Raw genomic sequence first — 19333 nt, 5'->3', positions numbered from 1 at the left:
GCAACGTGGTAGCCATGCGACGTTGGAGGAGGAGCAGCAGGCACAGCGGCACACTCGCCAGCCCATCCCGTCGCACCAGGGGTCCCGCACCGCTGGTAGACCCGCACGCATGCCGCCAGCCTTATTCCTCGGCCACCTCGGCTCGAGCGAGCTGGGTACCCAGCTTCGCTTATCATGGCGCTCACTCCACCCAATCCATACCTACGCCCATTGCCGCCCCCGCACACGGGTCGGGTGTTAGACGTACGACAGACGGGCTTGCCGCGCTTCGGTGACTGATTGGTCGCTTTCCGCTCTTTGGGCTGATACGCGCAACTGACGGTCGAGGGCAGATGCCGTCGCCGAGATCAAACCTCGTTACTTTGGTCTCGCAGTCTTCCTTGCTCCCGGAGCCTGGCGCAAAGCTCCACATCCCAGTTGTTCGACATGTGTCCATCAGTTTTTCTTCTTGTGAACTGGTTGCCCTTAAGTGTTTCCAGTGTTTGTCGGATTCTGCTCCCTCCTCCTGGCGCTGTGTGTTCCCTGTCTCTGTTCTGGGTGCATCCCTACCGGTTTATTGTCTCGGAGTTCCCATGGCTACATCCTGCCATAAACTGTTCTACTTGGTACTTTCATCACACTCTCGACCCTCTGACACTAATCTTGATCAACCCTGCTTTCCACCTCTCGCTGTCAGTTGACGAAAGGATTTCCCGGCAGCGCAGGTAGCCCTGGATGAGGAATATCTGTGTCAGCATACACGACATCCAACAAGAAAGACGCATGCTATATTAATCATAGCAATGGTGCCGCTCCCAGATTATCTCAGGTCTACTCACATCCTTCAGTTTGCTCCGGCACAGTCTGCGCCTTCTTGCACTTGACAGCGTTCTCTGTGCTCTGCACCTTGAGTTTTTTGCATTTATCCATTGTGCAGCGAGCGTCCAGAGCCCGTTGGAGAGCATCGCTCTTCCAGCCGTAAATGTAGCCGCCGTATTGGCCATATCCGACGCTACAATGGTGCATGAGAAGGTACTTAGCAGGGATTCGCCGCCGCTGACAGAGGATAGACTTACGTGTCCCCAAACGAATACACCATCGGCTGGCTGCCATCCTCGGGCCACATCTCGGGCTTGTTGAACTCGCGCGTGTCCCAGACGATTTCGTAAACCAGCTGGGGCAAGTGCACTGGGTGCGAGGCCGGGCAGGGTCCGCCGGACTCGAAGCTGCCGGTGGCGGGATAGGCGACGTGGGATTTGTGATCGGCGCTGTCGTAGTTTCTGCCGTCCCAGCAAGTCGGGAACGTGATGGTGGTGCGAATGCCCCCGGGACAGATGTCACGGGGCAGCGAGGCCGTGTCCAGACCGGTGCAGGGCGGCCCGCCCGGCTTGTTCTGTGTCAGGTCACTCAAGCATCGATGGCAAATCTGCCGTTGCTGTCCTGCCGCTTGCCTATGCGCCGGGTCTCCAGCCACCATGCGAAACCCCTTTTTAGAATGCCAAGATGTCGCCGACCTCGTCAGCCCTCTGGCCTCCAGCGATTTGCGCTGTCCGACAGGCATGCCGAATTCAAGTGCTCCCAATCGAGACTTACAGGCCTGAACGCCACCACCCTGCTCCTGCCATCGTATGGCGGTATGTAATAGACCGTAATGCCGCCCTCGCCCCTCAAGCCCAGGTTGGGCATCTGCGGCACGCGCTTGAAGGTGCCGTTGCGGGCGCGGAAGAACAGGCTCGCGGTCCAGTAGTTTGAGTAGTCGTCGCTGAAGGAGCAGGTCGTGCAGTTGGACCTGCCGACCGGGTCGTGCAGGTTGTGGTCGGCCGCTAGCACGTCGAATGAGCTGCCGCCGACGACCTGCTGCAGGTGCGGGCTCTGGCGCGCCCCCGGATGCGCCACAGGGTCGAGCCGCTCGACGGTGAGCTGCGAGCACTGGTAGCGCAGCATCTGCTGGGCCAGCGCCGCCCAGCTCCCCAGTGTGACGAGGGTCACTATGGCGCGCTGCATTGTGCTTATGTGCGCCCTGCCGGCCTGGCAGTCTGGGCTAGGTGTGTTAAGGGGGGCGTAGTAGGGGAAATGGTGCAACCGACGCGTGTAGTTCAGAACAGTCTTGTCATCCAAGCTCTATCTCGAAGCCACGGTTTCGCGGGTTTCGTGTCCGTCAGTTCGCTCACTTAGGAGTCCGATAGTGGAAAAAAAGCATGCGATAGAGTGACTAGGTAGCCAAGTTGACACGAATCCTTGCTGTCAAACCGAGTCCCTCCATCTTTTGTTTCCGTCCCCCGCTCCAACCTCGGAGCTGCGCCGATGGCCGAAAAGGGATGGTCGTCGCGGGATGTAACCCGCCGGCTAATATGCAAAACCCTTTCGGCGTGGGGGACTTCTGGCGACTGACATGCATCAATGGCGACCCTGTCAGACTGAAGTCTCCGAAGCAATTGTTTCCGAGGACCTTGAAGAAAACGGCTCTCCTCCTCCTGCCTTCGGCCTCACTTGAAAGGCCGCTGGGTGAACCACATCGCATGAAGATGGGCCGTTTTCCAGGATAATCGCAAGTACCCATGCACGCTAAAAGCAAAACATGCCAAATGTGGTATGCGCAACAAAAGTCATTGGGAAAGATGCTGGTTACAGGCACGGTCTGATCTTGGCATGACCGCCTCAAAGTGATGGGAATTGCTTCATCTTCTCGCTGTTCGGTCCCCAGTTATCAAATCGACGATTCAGGGCAGCATTCGCACTCATTGGTCACCTCCAAGAGGGGTCCATTATCTGATCCTGTGGCTTGGAGGATGGATGGGTTTTCAGGAACGCGCAATCCCGACCGCCATTTCACATTTTGCCTTCCGTTTTAGGCATACCCACTCTGGATGGCAGCTGTCCCTGTTGGCAGCTCCGATCCCATGGAGAGAGTCGATCGTCGGCGAATCCATGTCTTGACCCCAGGCCCAAAAACCGTTGGGGTGGGAAAGAGGGGCCGAACCTGGCTGACAGCAGGAGGATGAGGCGGTGGGTCCGCTTGGAGATTCATGCCCCTCTGCCCTCTGACCGCGACTGCTTGTGCACCACGCACGCAGCGCAGATGGAGAGCGCCCTGCGGGCAAGTGGGTTCGTGAGCTGCAGAGCTTGATGGTCCGAGGTGACGTCAAATGTTAAAGAGTCCGCTTGGCAGGCTTGTGTGTCAGCCGGAGCCAAAGGCAACGGCCGAAGGACCCAGCAGCAGGAGCAGGAGGAGAAGCAGTAGCAGTCGCGAGCTTCCACAGCTCGCCTAGGTGGATTAGGAGGCTGCAAGCCCCAGCTACCTCTAGTTGGGATCGGCCTACATGGCACCGCTTCAAAAACACGGAAGGCTTGAACGGCATTCGAGTGTTGTTGCCAAGCCTACCCGCCGCTCCATCAAGGAGGAACCGGCCCAGGGCGGATAGCTCGGGGTGGACCCAAGAGGGAGGAGGGCTTGGCGGCATCGAACAGCTCCGGCTCAGTGGGTCTAGAACGCTGTCGTGATATCATGGACGTGCTACCTTCTCCACCAGTGCACATCAACTTCTCCGGGCCTGGCTCCTCCATCTCCATGGGCTTTACTGTGCCTTTCTTCTCGACGTGCCGTTGTCTAGGCAGAGAGACGCGAAGAATGGATGGGCATCAAAGCCTAGGTGCCACCAGTCAGTTGTAGTACTGGGCTGCCAACTTGGCTGCATGGATGGATGCATGGATGGATGCATGGATTGTGCGACCTGGGAGAGCAGAAAAAAAAGCCTCAACTGGAAAGGAGCTAGCGTGAAGCTGGCGCGATTGGCGCTTCGACAAACTGTCGCGCATGAGGCTGGCTCCACCAAGCGCGATCAAGTACCCGACCTTGCCTAGCTCCATCCAGCAAGCCTTCCTGCCGTCTTTTTTGAATGTGATTGTGGTTGGAAGTCGCCAACAGGGGGCCAGGATGTTTTGCTCCTTTAGCTTTCGCTGACCCACCAGGCTCGGTACCACCCTCCTTCCATGCCCGGCGACTTGACGCCACTGGCTGCGGCGGAAGGTCTGCCGGCTTCCAAGGTTGGGCAACCACACAGGGTTGTCGGTGCGTGCCCGGGTTGGGGCAGCAGAATGTGCTGACGGGCGTGGCAGCTTCTCTGTGCGCCAGCCGCGTTGTCATCCATGCTGGATGCGTGGTTGCTTCCTTGCGGCGGAACCCCAGCAAGAATCGACACAGTTGTTGCTCCTTCCTGTTGGCCGGGGCCAGACCAGACGCTGGGTGGATGGATGGCTTTTTAACCCGTCTGGTGCCATCCTCAGGGCCAAGATCTTCTCCCAACATCATCTCTTCATGGCCGCCCAAGCATTTCGTCTTCTGCCAAGTCCATTTTTGCTTCTGCAGCATTAGCCCGGGTGCAAGTTTTGCGACACCACGACGACGTCTTCACGCCTAGGAAAACAAGAAAAATAAAAATAAAGATAGCTTAAAACTAGCTATACCCCCACGCCACCCACACACCCACGTCGTTTCTACTGCACGCTCTGTTTTCCTTTCGCCCTGGCCCTCCTGTCCTCTCCTTGCTGCCGAGCATCTTCTTTCTCAGTCTCCGTTTCTGGCTTGCCATTCGTTTTACCTCATCAGGTCGAGACCTGACCCCTCGCGACGACCCGCTCTTCGGACGCGGCCAAGTGGGAACCCTTCCTTGATGTGTTGGCGAGGCACGTATTAAATCCGCCGCGGGGCTCTGAGCTTCTCTTTTCTGCCCTTTTGAAATGATACCCCGAACCATGATTTCCAACGAGGTCTACGTCCTGCCCCTCAACGACGATGGCTCGCCCCAGGTCCAGGGCCAGTACATCTGGCTGGCTCCCAAGAACAATCAGCCCTTCACCATCCGCTTCACCATCGAGGGCACCTCGAGCATCTGCCGCCAGGGCAGTTTGTGGGTGAACATTCCTGAGGCTGGCGTCGAGTTTCGCAGGGACAAGTTCCGCGAGTTCAAGTAAGCCGCCACCTTTTTTTTTTCCGGCACCCCCTGCTACCCGTCCAATTGGGTTTGACCCCTTGTCTCGACTACCCCGCTAACAACGCCACAGACTCAACCCAGACTTCAACCGCGAAATCAACATCTCCATCCCCGTCCACCTCCCCGGCGCCTACGCCTTCTATACGACATACTGCCCGCTACCCGAGCTCAAGGAGGATGCTGGCGTCGATGGCTCCTCGCAAACGGAGAAGAAGAAGACGGAGCTCTACTACATCGATGTCGCGCCCAGGTTACAGCTGGACGGGCGGCCGCTGCCGCTGCCCGCCCTGTCCATCTTCTCGGTCATCAGCAAGTTCATGGGCAAGTACCCGGATGACTGGGAGCGCCACCTGCGCGGCATCAGCGACCGCGGCTACAATATGATCCACTTCACCCCGCTGCAGGTCCGCGGCAGCTCCAACTCGCCCTACAGCCTTTACGACCAGCTCGCCTGGGACCCAGAGTGCTTCCCCGAGGGCGAGAAGGACGTCCAGCAGCTCGTCGAGAGCCTCGAGAAGAACCACTCGCTGCTCAGCCTGACGGACATCGTTCTCAACCACACAGCTGACAACAGCGAGTGGCTGCTTGACCACCCCGATGCCGGCTACAACTTGACGACGGCGCCTTGGCTCGAGCTGCCCTACCTCATCGACACCAAGCTGCTAGAGCTGGGCCTCAACCTTGAGAAGCTGGGCCTGCCCACCGAGCTCAAGACCAACGATGACCTGATGGCCATCATGGACGCCGCCAAGAAGGAGGTCATCAGTGCCATCCGTATGTGGGAGTACTACACAATCGACGTCGATTCAGACGCCGATCTCGCCGTTGGTGCCTGGGTTGCTGGCAAGACATCCTTCCCAGAGGGCTCCCTTGGTGCCGAGGGCCCCTCATCCCTCAAGGCTGCCAGCGCGGCCGAGCAAGCCCAGTTCATTCTGAAGCATGGAATCCTCGGCAAAGATCGCATGGGCGAGCGGTTCAGGCGTAAAGCCAACCCTGAGGTTGCTGCTGGCCTGATCTCGGCCGTCCTAGGAGGCTACGAGGGGGAGACAGGTCCCGGCCCAAACAAGGCTGCCGCTCTGGAGATGATCGCCGATGTGCTCCGTGCGGTCAACGTGCCCCTCTACGAGGAGTACGACAAGGACAGTGCCGAGGTGCTCGACCAGACGTACAACCGCATCAAGTATGTACGCCTGGATGAGCACGGTCCCATGCGGGGGCCCATCAATGAGGACAGCCCGCTCGTCGAGACTTACTTCACTCGTCTCCCACGCAATGAGAAGACGGCCAAGCATAAGAAGGAAGACTTGGTGTTGGTGAACAACGGCTGGGTCTGGGGCGGCAACGCCTTGATCGACAACGCCGGGCCCCAGTCGAACGTCTACCTCCGCCGCGAGGTGATAGTCTGGGGCGACTGTGTCAAGCTGCGGTACGGCTCCGGGCCCGAAGACAGCCCGTATCTGTGGGAGCGCATGACCAAGTACTCGCGCATGCTGGCCAAGTACTTTGCCGGCTTCCGCATCGACAATGCGCACTCGACACCAATCCACGTGGCCGAACACATCCTTGACGAGGCGCGGCGTGTGCGGCCGGACCTCTACGTCTGCGGCGAGCTCTTCACAGGCAGCGAGGATATGGACTACGTCTTTGTGAAGCGGCTCGGCCTCAGCTCGCTCATCCGCGAGGCCATGCAGGCATGGAGCACCGCAGAGCTGAGCCGGCTGGTGCACCGTCACGGCGGCCGCCCCATCGGCAGCTTTGAGGTAGACGAGGTCTCGAGGGCCGATTCGTCGAACCCGCAGTCACCCAGGTCTCCACAACAGGGCGCCAGCAAGGATGGCGGCTCTTCACGCGAGATCATCCGCCGCATCAAGCCATCGCCTGTTCAGGCTCTCTTCATGGACTGCACGCACGACAACGAGGTGCCAGCGCAGAAACGCGATGCTCGCGATACGCTACCCAACGCTGCTCTAGTCAACATGTGTTCCAGCGCGACGGGCAGCGTCATGGGCTACGACGAGATATACCCTAAGCTGGTGGATCTCGTCAACGAGAAGCGCTTGTACACGTCGGAATCGTCGAATGGCCGCGAGATCAAGGTTGGCGGCGGTCGCAACGGCATTGGCGGGGTCAAGAAGCTCCTCAACCAGATCCACACGCTCATGGGCAAGGACGGCTATGATGAGACACACATCCACCACGAGGATCAGTACATCACGGTCCACCGCGTGCACCCAAAGTCGCGGAAGGGCTACTTCCTGATTGCCCACACGGCCTACCCGGGCTACGGTAACGGCAACGGCGCCTTCAACCCGGTCCACCTGACGGGCACCAAGGCTCGCCACCTCGGCAGCTGGATGCTCGAGGTTGACACCAGCGAAGAGGCCAAGAAGGAAGTGCTTGAGGACCCCAAGTACCTGCGGGGGCTGCCCAGTCGTGTCATTGATCTGCCGGGCATCCGCATGGAGGTCAAGGACAACGACACCATCATCACGGTCCGCGACCGCTTCCCGCCCGGGAGCATCGCCCTCTTTGAGACATGGATCCCTGCCGCTGAACACTCGGCTGGCCTGGACACGTTTGTGACGTCGGGAGCAAAGGACGCTTTCAGCGAGCTCGATCTCGTTGACCTCAACGCTGCCATGTACCGTTGCGAGTCGGAAGAGCGCGACTGGAGCGGCGGGAGCGATGGTGTCTACGACATCCCCGGCCACGGAAAGCTGGTCTATGCCGGCTTCCAGGGCTGGTGGAGCATTCTTGAGGGCATCATCCGCGAGAATAACCTGGCTCACCCGCTCTGCCAAAACCTTCGCCAGGGCCAATGGGTGCTCGACTACATCATCGGCCGCCTAGAGCGCGCCTCGCAGACCACCGAGCTTGGCCGCCTCGCCCGCCCAACCGCGTGGCTCAAGGAGCGCTTCGATGCCATCCGCGGAATCCCCAGTTTCCTGCTCCCGCGGTACTTTGCGCTCGTCATGCGCACGGCTTACCAGGCTTGCCTTGAACGGGCCATCTCGCTCATGAGCGCCAACGTTGCCCAGGGCCAGTGGTTCCTCAAGAGCCTGGGCATGGTGAGCGTGCAGGAGATGGGCTTGGTAAAGTCGGCGTCCCTATACCCAGACCGCCTCGTCCCATCGCTTGCCGCAGGCCTACCGCACTTTGCCGTCGAGTGGGCGCGCTGCTGGGGACGTGACGTCTTCATCTCACTCAGGGGCCTGCTCCTTGGCACTGGGCGGTTTGCCGAAGCCAAGGAACACATCCTCGCATTCGCTAGCGTGCTCAAGCACGGCATGATTCCCAACCTGCTCGGAGCCGGCCGCACGCCCCGCTACAATGCGCGCGACTCGATATGGTTCTACCTTCAGTGCGTGCAAGACTACACGCGCATGGCACCCGACGGTCTGGCACTGCTGGACGCCAAGGTTAAGCGACGCTTCCTGCCCTATGACGACACGTACTTTGACGCCGAAGACTCGCGCGCGTACAAGGCTGAGAGCACAGTACGCGACATCATCCAGGAGGCCATGCAGCGCCATGCGAGCGGCATGTCGTTCCGCGAGGCCAATGCGGGCCCGGGGCTCGACAGTCAGATGACGGACCCGGGTTTCCAGCTCGACATCAAGGTCGACTGGAGCACAGGCTTTGTGCACGGCGGTAACCAGCACAACTGCGGCACGTGGATGGACAAGATGGGCGAGAGCGAGCGGGCCGGGTCCAAGGGCGTGCCCGGCACTCCACGAGACGGCGCGGCGGTCGAGATCGTCGGTCTATCCTACAGCACGACCAAGTGGCTGGCAGAGCTCCATGCGGCGGGCAAATACCCGTACGCGGGCGTGAGCAAGAGCCAGGTGTCGCCTGATCAGGCAGCCTCGGGCGATATCGCCGTCGAGGTGACATTCGGCCAGTGGGCGGAACTGCTGCGAGCCAATTTCGAGCGGTGCTTCTTTGTGCCTCTGCACGCGGCCGAGGACTCCAAGTACGACGTCAACCCGGCTGTGTTCAACCGCCGTGGCATCTACAAGGACCTGTACAAGTCGGGCAAGGAGTACGAGGACTATCAGCTGCGGCCCAACTTCCCCATCGCCATGACGGTGGCGCCGGACCTGTTCGACGAGGCGCACGCCATGCATGCACTCTGCGTCGCGGACCGGGTGCTTCGCGGCCCGCAGGGCATGGCGACGCTGGACCCTGCCGACCTCAACTACCGACCCTTCTACATCAACAGCGAGGACAGCGATGACTTTGCGACATCCAAGGGCCGCAACTACCACCAGGGCCCCGAGTGGCTGTGGCCGACGGGCTTCTTCCTGCGGGCGCTCCTCAAGTTCCTGCTCCAGAGGGCCGGTGGCAACGAAGAAGCTGCGACAGAGGCGTTCCAGCAGGTCACCAGGCGTCTCATGGGCTGCAAGACGATGATCAAGGAGAGCCCATGGGCGGGGCTGCAGGAGCTCACGCAGAAGAACGGAGCGTACTGCGGAGACTCGGTATGTCACTTTTTTGTTTGTCACCATTCATCATGCTTGCATGCAATGCTAATCACGAATCCCTTCAAACAGTGTCCCACGCAGGCTTGGTCGGCTAGCTGCCTGATTGATCTGTACATGGACGCGGCCGAGGAGCAGTCTAGCCTCAACAGCGACAAGTCCTAGACGTCGCTCCGTGACGTCACGACATCTGGCTGGGCGGACTATTGATCGGACGAGATGTAAAGAATGGTGATTGCGGCGTTTCTTGTGGAGGAAAAGTTAGATGGAAGGTTTTTGGAGATTCCAGGCATCAGGGAGGGACAACCTACATACACAAACGGCAAAACCAAGAAACAGAAACGGACGGGATCGAAGAGGCACTGTCGATATCCCTTTGCGCACACGACTATATAGCTATAACGACTTTGGCATACCCTACCTAGAATCAAGTAATTCAGATCCATTGAAAGTTTGCTGCCTCGAATTCGTCGCTGTTACTTGTCACCGAAGGGCCCCAAGGTGTTGGCACTGAGACAGCGTTACCTCGACGTTTTCAAACCACCCGCCCACCATCCAATGTTCGGGCCGGCGGACAGGGAGCAGTCTTGGTGCGTCGAACGCGACGCCGCAAGCTCTGCCCGGCCAGCACCGATGTGGGGCAGCCCGTCGATCCGGTTTGCAACAGGTTTATTGCACGGGGCGTATCAATGGCAGTCAATGACTCGCCCAAAAGGCGGCGGGCGAGTTCGCCGACTTCATGTTTGCCCTACTTTTGCCCCGAGCGTTTCCTTTCCAGATGGTCCAGGTCATTAAAGAGGTAGATTTGGTGTCCAAGAGCTGCCGGTATGTAGCTCTCTATCAATGGGCCCCGACGTCGTATCCTCTCCGTCTAACCGCCATTGCCATAGAGGAAGAGGGAATCACCATGATAGTCTGTGGGTGAATCGTCTGTGGGTGAATCGAGTTTTTTCCCGCCGCCAGACGAAGATGTCTCGAGCATAACGGCCACTAAGAACATTAGGTCGGGTGGCATTCGCACTCCCAGTCTGCTCTGGGTCTGTGAATATCGATACTGAGTAACAAAACAATTACGTTGCCCTCCCAAACCATTCTAAATAAAACAAAAAACAACACAAGCTATTAAAGCCGAAGAATCATGTCCCACCTACAAGCGCCAAGCACAGGATAAAACAGAGACGGTGTGAGAGGTGACAGAAGATGTGGAGTGCAAGATGGAACGTCCATCGATCCACGCCGTTGAGGCATATATAGAAAAAGCAGAAAAGGAAGTATCCCTTTCCCAGAAGCAAACTCCAAGAAAATGATAATCGTTAAAAGAGATATTTTCTGCTGTCGCAGTCGAGTCGGACAAGGCTGAGAGTTGAATCCGGCTTCGAGGGAGAGCCCTCCTTCATGTCCTTTCTGTCGGGTTCCACTTAGTTTTTGCCTTCTTCTCGTTCCCCCTCTCGGGCCCGTAGACGCCGGCCTCGCTGATGGGTGCGGGCATGAACATGCCGGCGGCTGGTAGGTGGACGGAGCGGGTGGACCCGTTAGGTCCGGGCGTGGTGGCGCCGCCGCCGTTGCCACCGACGCCGGCCTCGCCTAGGCGCTTGCCGAGCGCGTACTGGCGGTCCTTCTTGCGTAGGTAGCGGCGCCGCCAGATGCAGGCGCCGATCCAGATGCCTGCGATACCCACCACCATAATGACCAGGAACACGACCCACTGCCAGTGGTTTGACATCCTAAGGACAAAGGGTTAGCATTCTCGCTACATTCGCACCTGGTCCAGAAAAGGCCGAGATGGGGGATGAAGTGGTACATACCAATCACCACCACCTCCTTGAGGCGTCGTGAGCCTTCCTGTGCCTGTGGGATTGGAGTTTGAGGTGCCGGTGCCGGTGCCGAGCGTCTTGGGGTCCTTGCAGAAGTTTGTGAACCAGTTGCGGATGCTCTCGAGGTTTGCGGGGTTGTCGGCGCAGACGCCCGGCCCGCACACGCCCTGGGCAGCGGCGCTGAAGGGCGAGACCTTGGCGTTGCTACAAAAGCATGCGGCGTAGCCCGCGGGGGCCGCCGTCGGCGCGGCTGGGGGCACGCAGGCGCCGTTTGCGTCAAATAGGGGGCCGCACTGCTGCGCGCAGGCAGGCAGCGTTGCGAACGGGATCAATGTCGTCTCTACATGAGGTGCTGTGTCAGCAAAAGGCTTGGGTTGGTTGGTTTCTCGGGAGTCTATTGCTCCGCTTTGCAATGGGATGACCGCCTGCTGGGCAAGCTCCATGCAGAAACAAAACGGGGAAATGATGGGACGATGACGGATAACGGCCGTCTCACAGAGCCTCGACTTACCCATTGTGACGGAAGTGTGTGAGGTGGCCCCAGGGGGCGATTTGAGAGACGCTCAGGGACTGAAATGGCAGCGCGGCGTTCGCGTCGCCGGGATATTAGGAGCGGCGTGAGCCGACAGCGAGCGTACGGTAGCCTCTAGCGGGAGGGGGCAATTGGCCGGAGAAGCGGATTCAATCGCGTCGTCGCTGTGGGCGGAGGTGATTGTTGATAGTGTCCGGTTGATGTATTCCCAAGCTCTAGTCGTTTTCCCCAGCTCTTTCCAACTGTGCGTAGTGATTCGGGTCCTTGTCTGGCTTCGTCACAATGGCGCCGAGGCTATAAAAACGTGGGACTGTAGTCGGTCGGCTGTGTTGGATCGAACGACGGACGGCTGGACGTGGCGCTCGTGGGCGATGGAGTAGGAGCAGGAACAGACGGCACAGAAAAGAAAACAAAACAATGCCCCGACAAGGCCAACGTGGAATATACGCAGAGCCAAAACAACCGTCGCTGGAGCTCTGGTCGGTGGTGCGCAGGCGGCTGGCTGTCCTGTGTTTTGGCTGAGGGCGGCGTTTTAGTCGAGCCACTTGCAGGATCCCCCGTCGATCCGGCAGGAAAAGGCGTGTCGGGTACGAGTGTGCAGGACCAGAGAGAGCTCTGCCGCTACTTGACGCTAGTTCGCTTGGCTCTGCGGACGTTTCGTGGCTGGTGGTAGACAGGCAAACGAGCGACAAGGACACCAGACAGTAGGGAGCTGGGAATTGGAACAGAAACGAGTGTGTATTCCCTTGGTGGCAGCGATGGACTCTCCCGCTATGCGTCTGTTTTCAGTCGTGCCCTGGGGGAAAGGGGGTGGTGAAGGGGTCAAAAGGGTGGCCTGCTGACGGCCAACACGAAGAAAAAAAGACGAGGGAGCAAAGGGGAAAATGGGCTGTGCTCGCAGTGGAATGGCGGGTCGCAGCGCCGCGAAATTACCTTAGGCCTTGGACGCTTGTGGGAGTCGTTGGTGGAGTCTCGTCAGCTGGCGGCTGGCCTGGAGAAGCGAACTCAGAGTGGGGCTTCAGTGGGGAACGGGAAGCAATGGATCACAGGCTGGGCTGCACTGTCTCTGCGGGAATGCTCGTATGCATTCGTGCAATCATCAATCCCGCATTGGACTGGACGAACTGCTGAGACCAGGCAGGTGGGCAGGTGGGCAGCCCCTGCTGCAGCCCAGAGTCAGCGCCAACCTGCATTTGAATTGATGTTGATTATCTCAGTCCTGCACTGCCACATTCGCAACGGCCATCTATGATCCGAGCTCCAGACGGACGGGTTAGCAAGTATCAGCACGCGCAGGGCCCTCGCGACCCCTGCAAACACCACAGAAACCCATCTGCGGTTTTATGCCTGCGACTCGCCTGTCAGCTTTCCTGCCGGCCGATCGGACTTTGCAAATCCTGTCTCCCTACAGAGACTACGGTCACTGCATGCAGGAAAGGGAACGAGATCAATCGGTCCAACAGACCAGCCCTGCTGTCGACTTCGCGTGTCTCATCGAGAACAATACCCGCTCGTGCAACAGAAAACAGGCTCAAAGGGTCAAAGCGACAGACACAAAGGAAAAAGCCCCGATATTATGCTGGCAATGGACAACCCCTCCCTCCCGCCCTCCAGATTCCAGAGTTTTGCCAAGCCATAATGCTGGCACCCACTCCCTTTTTGTTTTTCGTCACTTCCCCTGTTTGGGCTGATGGGGCCTCCGCCGGCGACCTGCTGTTTTCAGCAACCAGAAAACAAACTGCAAGGCTGCACGGACGGCAGAATCTGTGCACCCTGTCGGAGAAAAGGGCAAAAGCGTGTGCAAAGGCCGCGCGTGCGCGATCCTGACGGCACGACCGGAATGATCGGATAATGCAGACCATGCCGTTTACGGTCAAGCCCTTTGGTCTCTGTCCTCGGCCAACTTTTGGCCTCCACGTCACGCGATGTCTGCCAACCAGGACAGACAGACAGTTGGCGCCAAGATGTTTTTTCTTCTTTACTTTCTCATTCCCATTGGAGATGATTCTTCGTACAACATTGCACCCGGCTCGGCTGCGCCCTTCTCTTGTAATCTTACTCCAGACGCTGGGCGAGGGAAAGTCGGTCGAGATCGAGACTCTTCCTTTCCGCAGGCCAACCTCAATCCGTCATCCTTTGCGTGGCGCGAAGCGAGATGTTTTGTCCCCAGGCGTCGATGCGCGTGAGGGGATTTTCTAGCACTTGGGCGCGGAATGTCATGGCCTGACTGTGGCTCAACCCCTAGCCTTGTGTCACGGCCGTGGCGCATCCGAGGCCACCCCGTGGATCGCTTACACCCCTGCTGCCCCTTTCCCAATTATCGGGTCCGTCATCCATCCCCTGAACCTCCATTGACGTGCATTCCCGACCACCCCCCTGTCATGACCTATCTCCCTTGCGTCTCTACGCTTGTCACGAACCCAGGCCTCCCTTCACCGTCGACCTCAATCGACGCCATCAGCCCGTCGGCGCTCTGCTTCAGCGCGCTCGCGTCGGCGCTTGCCCAGCCGCCGGCCTCCCGGCCCCGGTCGGCGTCGGGCAGCCCGTCCCAGCCGGGCCCGTAAAACAGGAGGGCGAGCGCCGAGTCCTTGAGCAGCGGCCGGCGGCGCGTCAGGATGATGCACGCGACCAGCAGCACCGCGGTGCCGACGGCCTCGATGACGGGCAGCAGGATCCAGGCCCAGCGCACGCGCACGTACGTCTCGACCACAAACGCCGTGCCCTCGCGCATCGTCGCGTTGGTGTTGGACGCCCGGCTGTGCAGCATGTTGTCGACCGTGACGGCGTGGCGGCGTGCCAGGTCCGCCAGGTCGCTCTGGTAGACGAACATGCCGAAGTCGAGCAGGCCGTCCTTGGCGTTGTTGGTGGCATCACCGCCGCTGCGTGAGAAGACCTCCTGGTCGAAGAACAGCTCGCGCACCAGCCTCAGGCGCATATGGCTCATCTGGCCGATCAAGTACTTGGACTCGGACCTGTTGCTGCTGTAGACGTACGTGTTGCCGTCGCTGTGGCCGTGGACCGTGATCACGTCTCCTTGTTGTGTCATGTTCGGCAGCGGACTCACGTCCATGGCTCCGATGTGGAGCTCGCCGCCCCTGGCCGACACATTCCTCAACGTCTTTTCGCACCACTCCCAGCTGTAGTCAAACACGTCGACGGGCGGCGGTCGGTTCTGGCTAGTACTTGCGTTGAGACTCAACGAATCAGCGTTGAAAGCGTCGCCGCGGATTCGCACGGCGAGACCGAAATTGGAATTTTGTAGACTTTGGGAACCCATCGACTCGAGTTCGAGTTGGCGTTTGTCGATTTCTGTATCGGTGGCCACGACAGCATCCGTGGCCCGTCCCGGTGCGGATGACGAAACTCTCGTCCTCGCACCCGGGCCGCTCCTGTCGCCCATTGACCTGGCACTGGCACTGGCACTGCTCAGCACAACAAAGCTGGGCTGCGGGGGCTTGTGGAAGTCACCGTTGTGGTACACCATGCGCAGCGGGCCTTTCGAATCCCCACCGACACTGTGGTATGTGTACTCGCAGACCACATCCCGCTGGGACGACTGCAGCTTGCAAGACACCATGGTGTCAGCCGTCACGTTGCGGACGTCGGCGCATAGTCCCAGTGTGCTGAAGTCGGCCCACTCGCACTCGGAGGCCGGTGCCGGGCACGAAAAGTCGGGCGTGAACGGCCCGCCTAGCAGGCCGGTCCGCAGCTTGAGTTGGAACGGGAGGGCGACGTTGGGAGGGAAAAAGAAGCGATCGGCGTTGGTTTCGCCGGCGACCCCGAGAGGATCTGGTCCGCGCAAGTATTAGCACGCTTGGGTAGTTCAGAAGCAAGTATCGCCAAACCGATGGTGACATACACATCCGAAACGCCTCCTTGGCCCAGTAGCCGGACGCCTGGGCGATGGTGGCCGTCGTGTTGCCCAGCGGCACGCGGCGGGGCGGGAACTCCAGGATCTGCTGCGCGCTCGGGCTGATGCCGAGCGAGACGACGGTCCATAGCGCCAGCGCCCACGCGAGCCAGTCTCGGACCTTCAGGTTGAACAGGATCCGCAGCGAGCCCCAGGGCCCGCGGCTGGCGTTGTCGTAGTCCTGCAAATGGCCCAGCCTGTTGGGCCGCAGCTCAAAGTGGCCCCACTTGAGCTGCGAGATGCACGCCGCCAGCGGCACCACCATGGCGGTGCGCGCCACGGCCGTCAGCACGGCGATGACCGAGTTGATCTGGATCGGGAGCGGCCAGCTCTCGAGCACCATGTCCTCGACCAGCGCCAGCAGCACAAACAGGAGCACGGTGCTGACCAGGCTCAGCGCGCACGCCCCGATCTCCCACCACCACCATGACGACTTGGGCGGCCCGCGGCGGCGGCTGGGTTGTGTGGGCGCCGGGGCTGGCGGTTTGCTCGCCGGCGGCGGCGGCAGCTTCTCAGTCGAGAGGGAGTCGCCGTGCAACGGGGTCAATGGACTGGCGCCCAGGTCAGTGCTGAGCCGGCCGAGGGGAGATGCGGGCCTCGGGGTCGTCCCTCCCGGCGAGGGCGTCGCCCAGATGGGATCTTGATACATCTGGTCGGCATCTTCGTGGAGTGTGGATATGGACGGAGTAGCGGTCCGACGGGAGGACATCAGTCCGATTTGCTCCGCGTCGGCACGGTTGTAAGGGGAAATCGGCGTCAAGAGAGAATCCTGGGACGGAGACCTCGGCCGAGGAGGCTGAGGCCGGTGCGGCCACTGGTTCTGGGACATATCCATCTTGGAGGCACTTTCTGGTCAATAGAAATCTACAAGTGCAGACGATGAACTGGTTTGGCTATGAAAGCAGAGGAGACAAGATTTAAGAGCAACATCACGACGGAAATTCGATAGGAAATGCCTCTTGAGAGCCTGCCCGCAGATCTGCGCATAAGAATCGACCCCCAAGGACACAGGTTACGTCAAGTAGGCTGAGCATGCGCAGTCATTATTAATGTCGTCGATTAAGTGGCTGGCCGGGAAGTGCCAGCCAGTCGGCATTTAGGACATGTGCTGGCGCAGCGCAGCCGCAGATCACCACGGTCCGTAGATGGGCTGTTACTGGTCGGCCGAACCTGTCGTGCGACCTCAACTGTGACGCGAAGTTGATTATGGAGGGGGGTATTTGGGGGCTTGGGGAGGGAACACGGTCGGCTAGGTTCCCGCGGGCGAGCCTCCCTTTGGATATTAACGGTGCGCGGCAGGTCTTCCCACGCAGGAGGCCTTCGAGGTGCCATCGTCCGACACCTGCGTTGCCGCTGGCGAAAATGCATGGTTGAATTGATGGGAGCATTCGGTGAGGCATCAAATCAGATCAGCGGCACAACTGCCGCCGCTAACATGGTGGCGCCCCGCACCAAGTGGGCCTCGTGTAAGAATGTGCTGATTTTGTTACATAAGCGCCTCCTCCTTGTTGTTGTGCCATTCCCCTTATCCCTTGCTCTGGTCGGCAATTGCTTAGTACGTGCAGCGGCCACAGTAGCCGCACTCATCAGTGCAAGCCGTAAAGTCTTCGCCCTTCTCGTCGTCGTCACCGAAGGAGCCGAGCCCCAAGGATCCACGCCAACCTCCAGCGTGCGTGTAGTGGTCGTCGTAGTCTTTCTTTTCATCCTCGGAGTCGTCAGGGCTATCGAGATAGGCAGTTCCATGACTGGCTTCCCAAGCAGCCCTGATCTTGCTGGACAAGACCTCGCCGGCGCCGGGCAGCTGCTTGCGGAACTCGAGCGCGCCGCCAGAGTAGCACACCTCAAACTTGCCGTCGCCATTCTTCTGTCTCTTGACCGCCAGAGACCGGATGCGGTGGATGAGGGCGGCCAGCTTGGTAAGCTTGTCGTTGTTCTCCGCCTCCCATCTGCAGTAGGAGGCGTCAGTCACGTCTTGCACCCGCTAGGCCCTTGCTTATTTGGCGGCGTGATTATACAAGAAGGGATGGTTAGAAGGGGCACTTACTTCTTGACCTTGTCCTCTACGGAAATGATGTCGATCTTGTTGAAGACGCCGCGCGCATGGTATGCGACGATGAACTTGCTCATCTGTCGGATCCACAGCCGCGGCAGTTCCTCACCGAGGATGTCCATGTCGACCTTCTTGATGCTTCGTGTCTTGAGGTCGAACACGAGACTCTGGTCGGTCAGCTCGCCTGCACGCTGGACCTGGAGCCCTGCATCTGTCGATGTCTCGGCCTGAGACACAGCGGTCTGCTCCAGCGAAGCGAGGAGGTCATCAACGCTGGAAGGCGAAGCCTTCTCGGAAAGCTCCTTCTTGACAGACTGGCTATTGCCCGAGGAGCCAGCCTGCGCCATATACCCGTCGCCCTCGAAGCGGACGAGGAGTTGCAATCCACCGAAGCGGTAGCGCATCACGCGCTGGTGAGACATGGAGCCCTTGACGTCCTGGTCCCAGGTAGTGTAGTGCTCGGGGAAAGAGTGGCCGAATCCATGGATGTTGGGGATCAGCTCCGTGGGCGAGTTCTCCCTGCGCACGAGGAAGACAGTATCGCCGACCGCCTCCACCAGCATGCGGAATGGCTTGTCATTACCGCTTACGAACCGGAGCAGGCTGCCCAGAGTGCTGCCGCAAGCGACCATGTCGGGCCGGTTGTCCCCGGAGGGCAGCGAAGGGTCCATCTCGAGCGCGGCCACGATGGCTGGCTCGATGGGGTGCCGAGGGAATCGTCCCGAGTTCTCATCGCGGAAGGCCTTGCGCGTGCTGAGAGATTTCCTGCTGCCCATCTTTCCATGGTCGTCAGGAATTTCCCTCGGCTCGGACAGAGGAGTCCAGCGGGGTGGACGGCCTGTCGAGTTGGTAGCATCCGACGCATCAGCTAAGCTAGCCCCTGCCCCCCCTCGCCGAAGAGACAGAATCTCAACATCTTACCAGGAACCACAATCGTGGGCTTCTTGCCGTTGCGCCAGTTGAAGGACGCCACAAGGACCCCGTTGGTGATCTTGGCGTTGTTTTTGTCCGCAGAGTTTGGTGTCATGTCGCTCACGAGGTCGCTCGCGTTCAGCCGCTCGATCAGCTCACCCAGCGGCGGCGGCGCAGTGGGCTCGACGACCTGAGGTTGTCGCCAGCCACCACGGCCTCTGTAGGAAGTGAACGAGCTCCAATCAGAGTCCCGGGATGACCGCGATCCCCTTCCCCCTTGACTACTAGAATACATGGCTGCGTCGTCTGTTTGGGATTTCCGATGCTGTTCCAAGTGGCTCAAAGCCGACAATGAGATGAGAAAGAATGTGTGGTGGGAGGGCGATGGTCTAGGTGGCGGAGCCAAAATGCGTTTGCAAAGGAATGGACCATACCCATGTCTTTAAAGACGACGGGCAGATCTTCTACCTTCGTGTTGCCCGTCTTCCTTCGGATTCTACGCAGATGTGCAACCACTATCCGTCCCTCGTTGCCTCATGGGCCAGCTAGAGGTTACCATGTCTGGTTTCCGTTATGGCAACCTGCAGCGAGGCTGGTCGTGATTCGCTGGCCGGCTGAGCAGAGGCCATGCAATCACGAGTGGTGGGCCTCCTGCAGCCTTGCC

General features: G+C 59.5%; 6 protein-coding genes across 6 annotated transcripts; 1 reads left to right on the top strand and 5 right to left on the bottom strand.

Moving 5' to 3' along the window:
• Window positions 1-411: 411 nt before the first annotated feature.
• On the bottom strand, window positions 412-2481 carry GGTG_09139 (hypothetical protein). The gene is made up of 4 exons (XM_009226983.1): window positions 1573-2481; window positions 1056-1465; window positions 819-991; window positions 412-710 (listed from the first exon to the last, which is right to left on the bottom strand). Exons 1-4 carry the CDS (start codon window positions 1981-1983, stop codon window positions 673-675), a joined length of 1032 nt encoding a protein of 343 aa, XP_009225247.1. The 5' UTR covers window positions 1984-2481; the 3' UTR covers window positions 412-672.
• Window positions 2482-3372: 891 nt separating this feature from the next.
• Window positions 3373-4348, bottom strand: GGTG_09138 (hypothetical protein; the record flags this gene model as incomplete). The annotated part of the gene is made up of 2 exons (XM_009226982.1): window positions 3373-3586; window positions 3942-4348. The coding sequence occupies 2 exons, from the start codon at window positions 4346-4348 to the stop codon at window positions 3373-3375; spliced, it is 621 nt and encodes a 206-aa protein (XP_009225246.1).
• On the top strand, window positions 4044-9916 carry GGTG_09137 (glycogen debranching enzyme). Its single transcript, XM_009226981.1, has 3 exons — window positions 4044-4946; window positions 5041-9451; window positions 9524-9916. The coding sequence occupies exons 1-3, from the start codon at window positions 4717-4719 to the stop codon at window positions 9614-9616; spliced, it is 4734 nt and encodes a 1577-aa protein (XP_009225245.1). The 5' UTR covers window positions 4044-4716; the 3' UTR covers window positions 9617-9916.
• GGTG_09136 (hypothetical protein) lies at window positions 9706-12663 on the bottom strand. Its single transcript, XM_009226980.1, has 3 exons — window positions 11777-12663; window positions 11257-11605; window positions 9706-11175 (listed from the first exon to the last, which is right to left on the bottom strand). Exons 1-3 carry the CDS (start codon window positions 11778-11780, stop codon window positions 10845-10847), a joined length of 684 nt encoding a protein of 227 aa, XP_009225244.1. The 5' UTR covers window positions 11781-12663; the 3' UTR covers window positions 9706-10844.
• Window positions 12664-13668: 1005 nt separating this feature from the next.
• Window positions 13669-17079, bottom strand: GGTG_09135 (hypothetical protein). The gene is made up of 2 exons (XM_009226979.1): window positions 15657-17079; window positions 13669-15586 (listed from the first exon to the last, which is right to left on the bottom strand). The coding sequence occupies exons 1-2, from the start codon at window positions 16540-16542 to the stop codon at window positions 14184-14186; spliced, it is 2289 nt and encodes a 762-aa protein (XP_009225243.1). The 5' UTR covers window positions 16543-17079; the 3' UTR covers window positions 13669-14183.
• Window positions 17039-19264, bottom strand: GGTG_09134 (hypothetical protein). Its single transcript, XM_009226978.1, has 3 exons — window positions 18679-19264; window positions 17752-18595; window positions 17039-17653 (listed from the first exon to the last, which is right to left on the bottom strand). Exons 1-3 carry the CDS (start codon window positions 18962-18964, stop codon window positions 17260-17262), a joined length of 1524 nt encoding a protein of 507 aa, XP_009225242.1. The 5' UTR covers window positions 18965-19264; the 3' UTR covers window positions 17039-17259.
• Between the last annotated feature and the right edge of the window lie 69 nt (window positions 19265-19333).

Source organism: Gaeumannomyces tritici (assembly GCF_000145635.1).
Source record: "Gaeumannomyces tritici R3-111a-1 unplaced genomic scaffold supercont2.5, whole genome shotgun sequence".
Classification (NCBI taxonomy): domain Eukaryota; kingdom Fungi; phylum Ascomycota; class Sordariomycetes; order Magnaporthales; family Magnaporthaceae; genus Gaeumannomyces; species Gaeumannomyces tritici.
The sequence above is the reverse complement of the archived record's forward strand: the minus strand, read 5'-3'. Positions and strand labels throughout refer to the sequence as shown.

Bases quoted from the DNA above. Each gene is read 5' to 3' on its own strand.
- GGTG_09139 (XM_009226983.1), bottom strand. From the start codon at position 1,983: ATGCAGCGCGCCATAGTGACCCTCGTCACACTGGGGAGCTGGGCGGCG. The intron at 1,466-1,572 runs GTAAGTCTCGAT...CATTCTAAAAAG, and splicing joins GGGTGGTGGCGTTCAGGCCT to GGGTTTCGCATGGTGGCTGG. The intron at 992-1,055 runs GTAAGTCTATCC...GCACCATTGTAG, and splicing joins GTGTATTCGTTTGGGGACAC to CGTCGGATATGGCCAATACG.
- GGTG_09137 (XM_009226981.1), top strand. From the start codon at position 4,717: ATGATACCCCGAACCATGATTTCCAACGAGGTCTACGTCCTGCCCCTC. The intron at 4,947-5,040 runs GTAAGCCGCCAC...ACAACGCCACAG, and splicing joins GACAAGTTCCGCGAGTTCAA to ACTCAACCCAGACTTCAACC. The intron at 9,452-9,523 runs GTATGTCACTTT...CCCTTCAAACAG, and splicing joins GAGCGTACTGCGGAGACTCG to TGTCCCACGCAGGCTTGGTC.
- GGTG_09136 (XM_009226980.1), bottom strand. The intron at 11,176-11,256 runs GTATGTACCACT...CTTTGTCCTTAG, and splicing joins CAAGGAGGTGGTGGTGATTG to GATGTCAAACCACTGGCAGT.
- GGTG_09135 (XM_009226979.1), bottom strand. From the start codon at position 16,542: ATGGATATGTCCCAGAACCAGTGGCCGCACCGGCCTCAGCCTCCTCGG. The intron at 15,587-15,656 runs GTATGTCACCAT...TGCGCGGACCAG, and splicing joins CAAGGAGGCGTTTCGGATGT to ATCCTCTCGGGGTCGCCGGC.
- GGTG_09134 (XM_009226978.1), bottom strand. From the start codon at position 18,964: ATGTATTCTAGTAGTCAAGGGGGAAGGGGATCGCGGTCATCCCGGGAC. The intron at 18,596-18,678 runs GTAAGATGTTGA...CCAACTCGACAG, and splicing joins GCCCACGATTGTGGTTCCTG to GCCGTCCACCCCGCTGGACT. The intron at 17,654-17,751 runs GTAAGTGCCCCT...CTCCTACTGCAG, and splicing joins GTAGAGGACAAGGTCAAGAA to ATGGGAGGCGGAGAACAACG.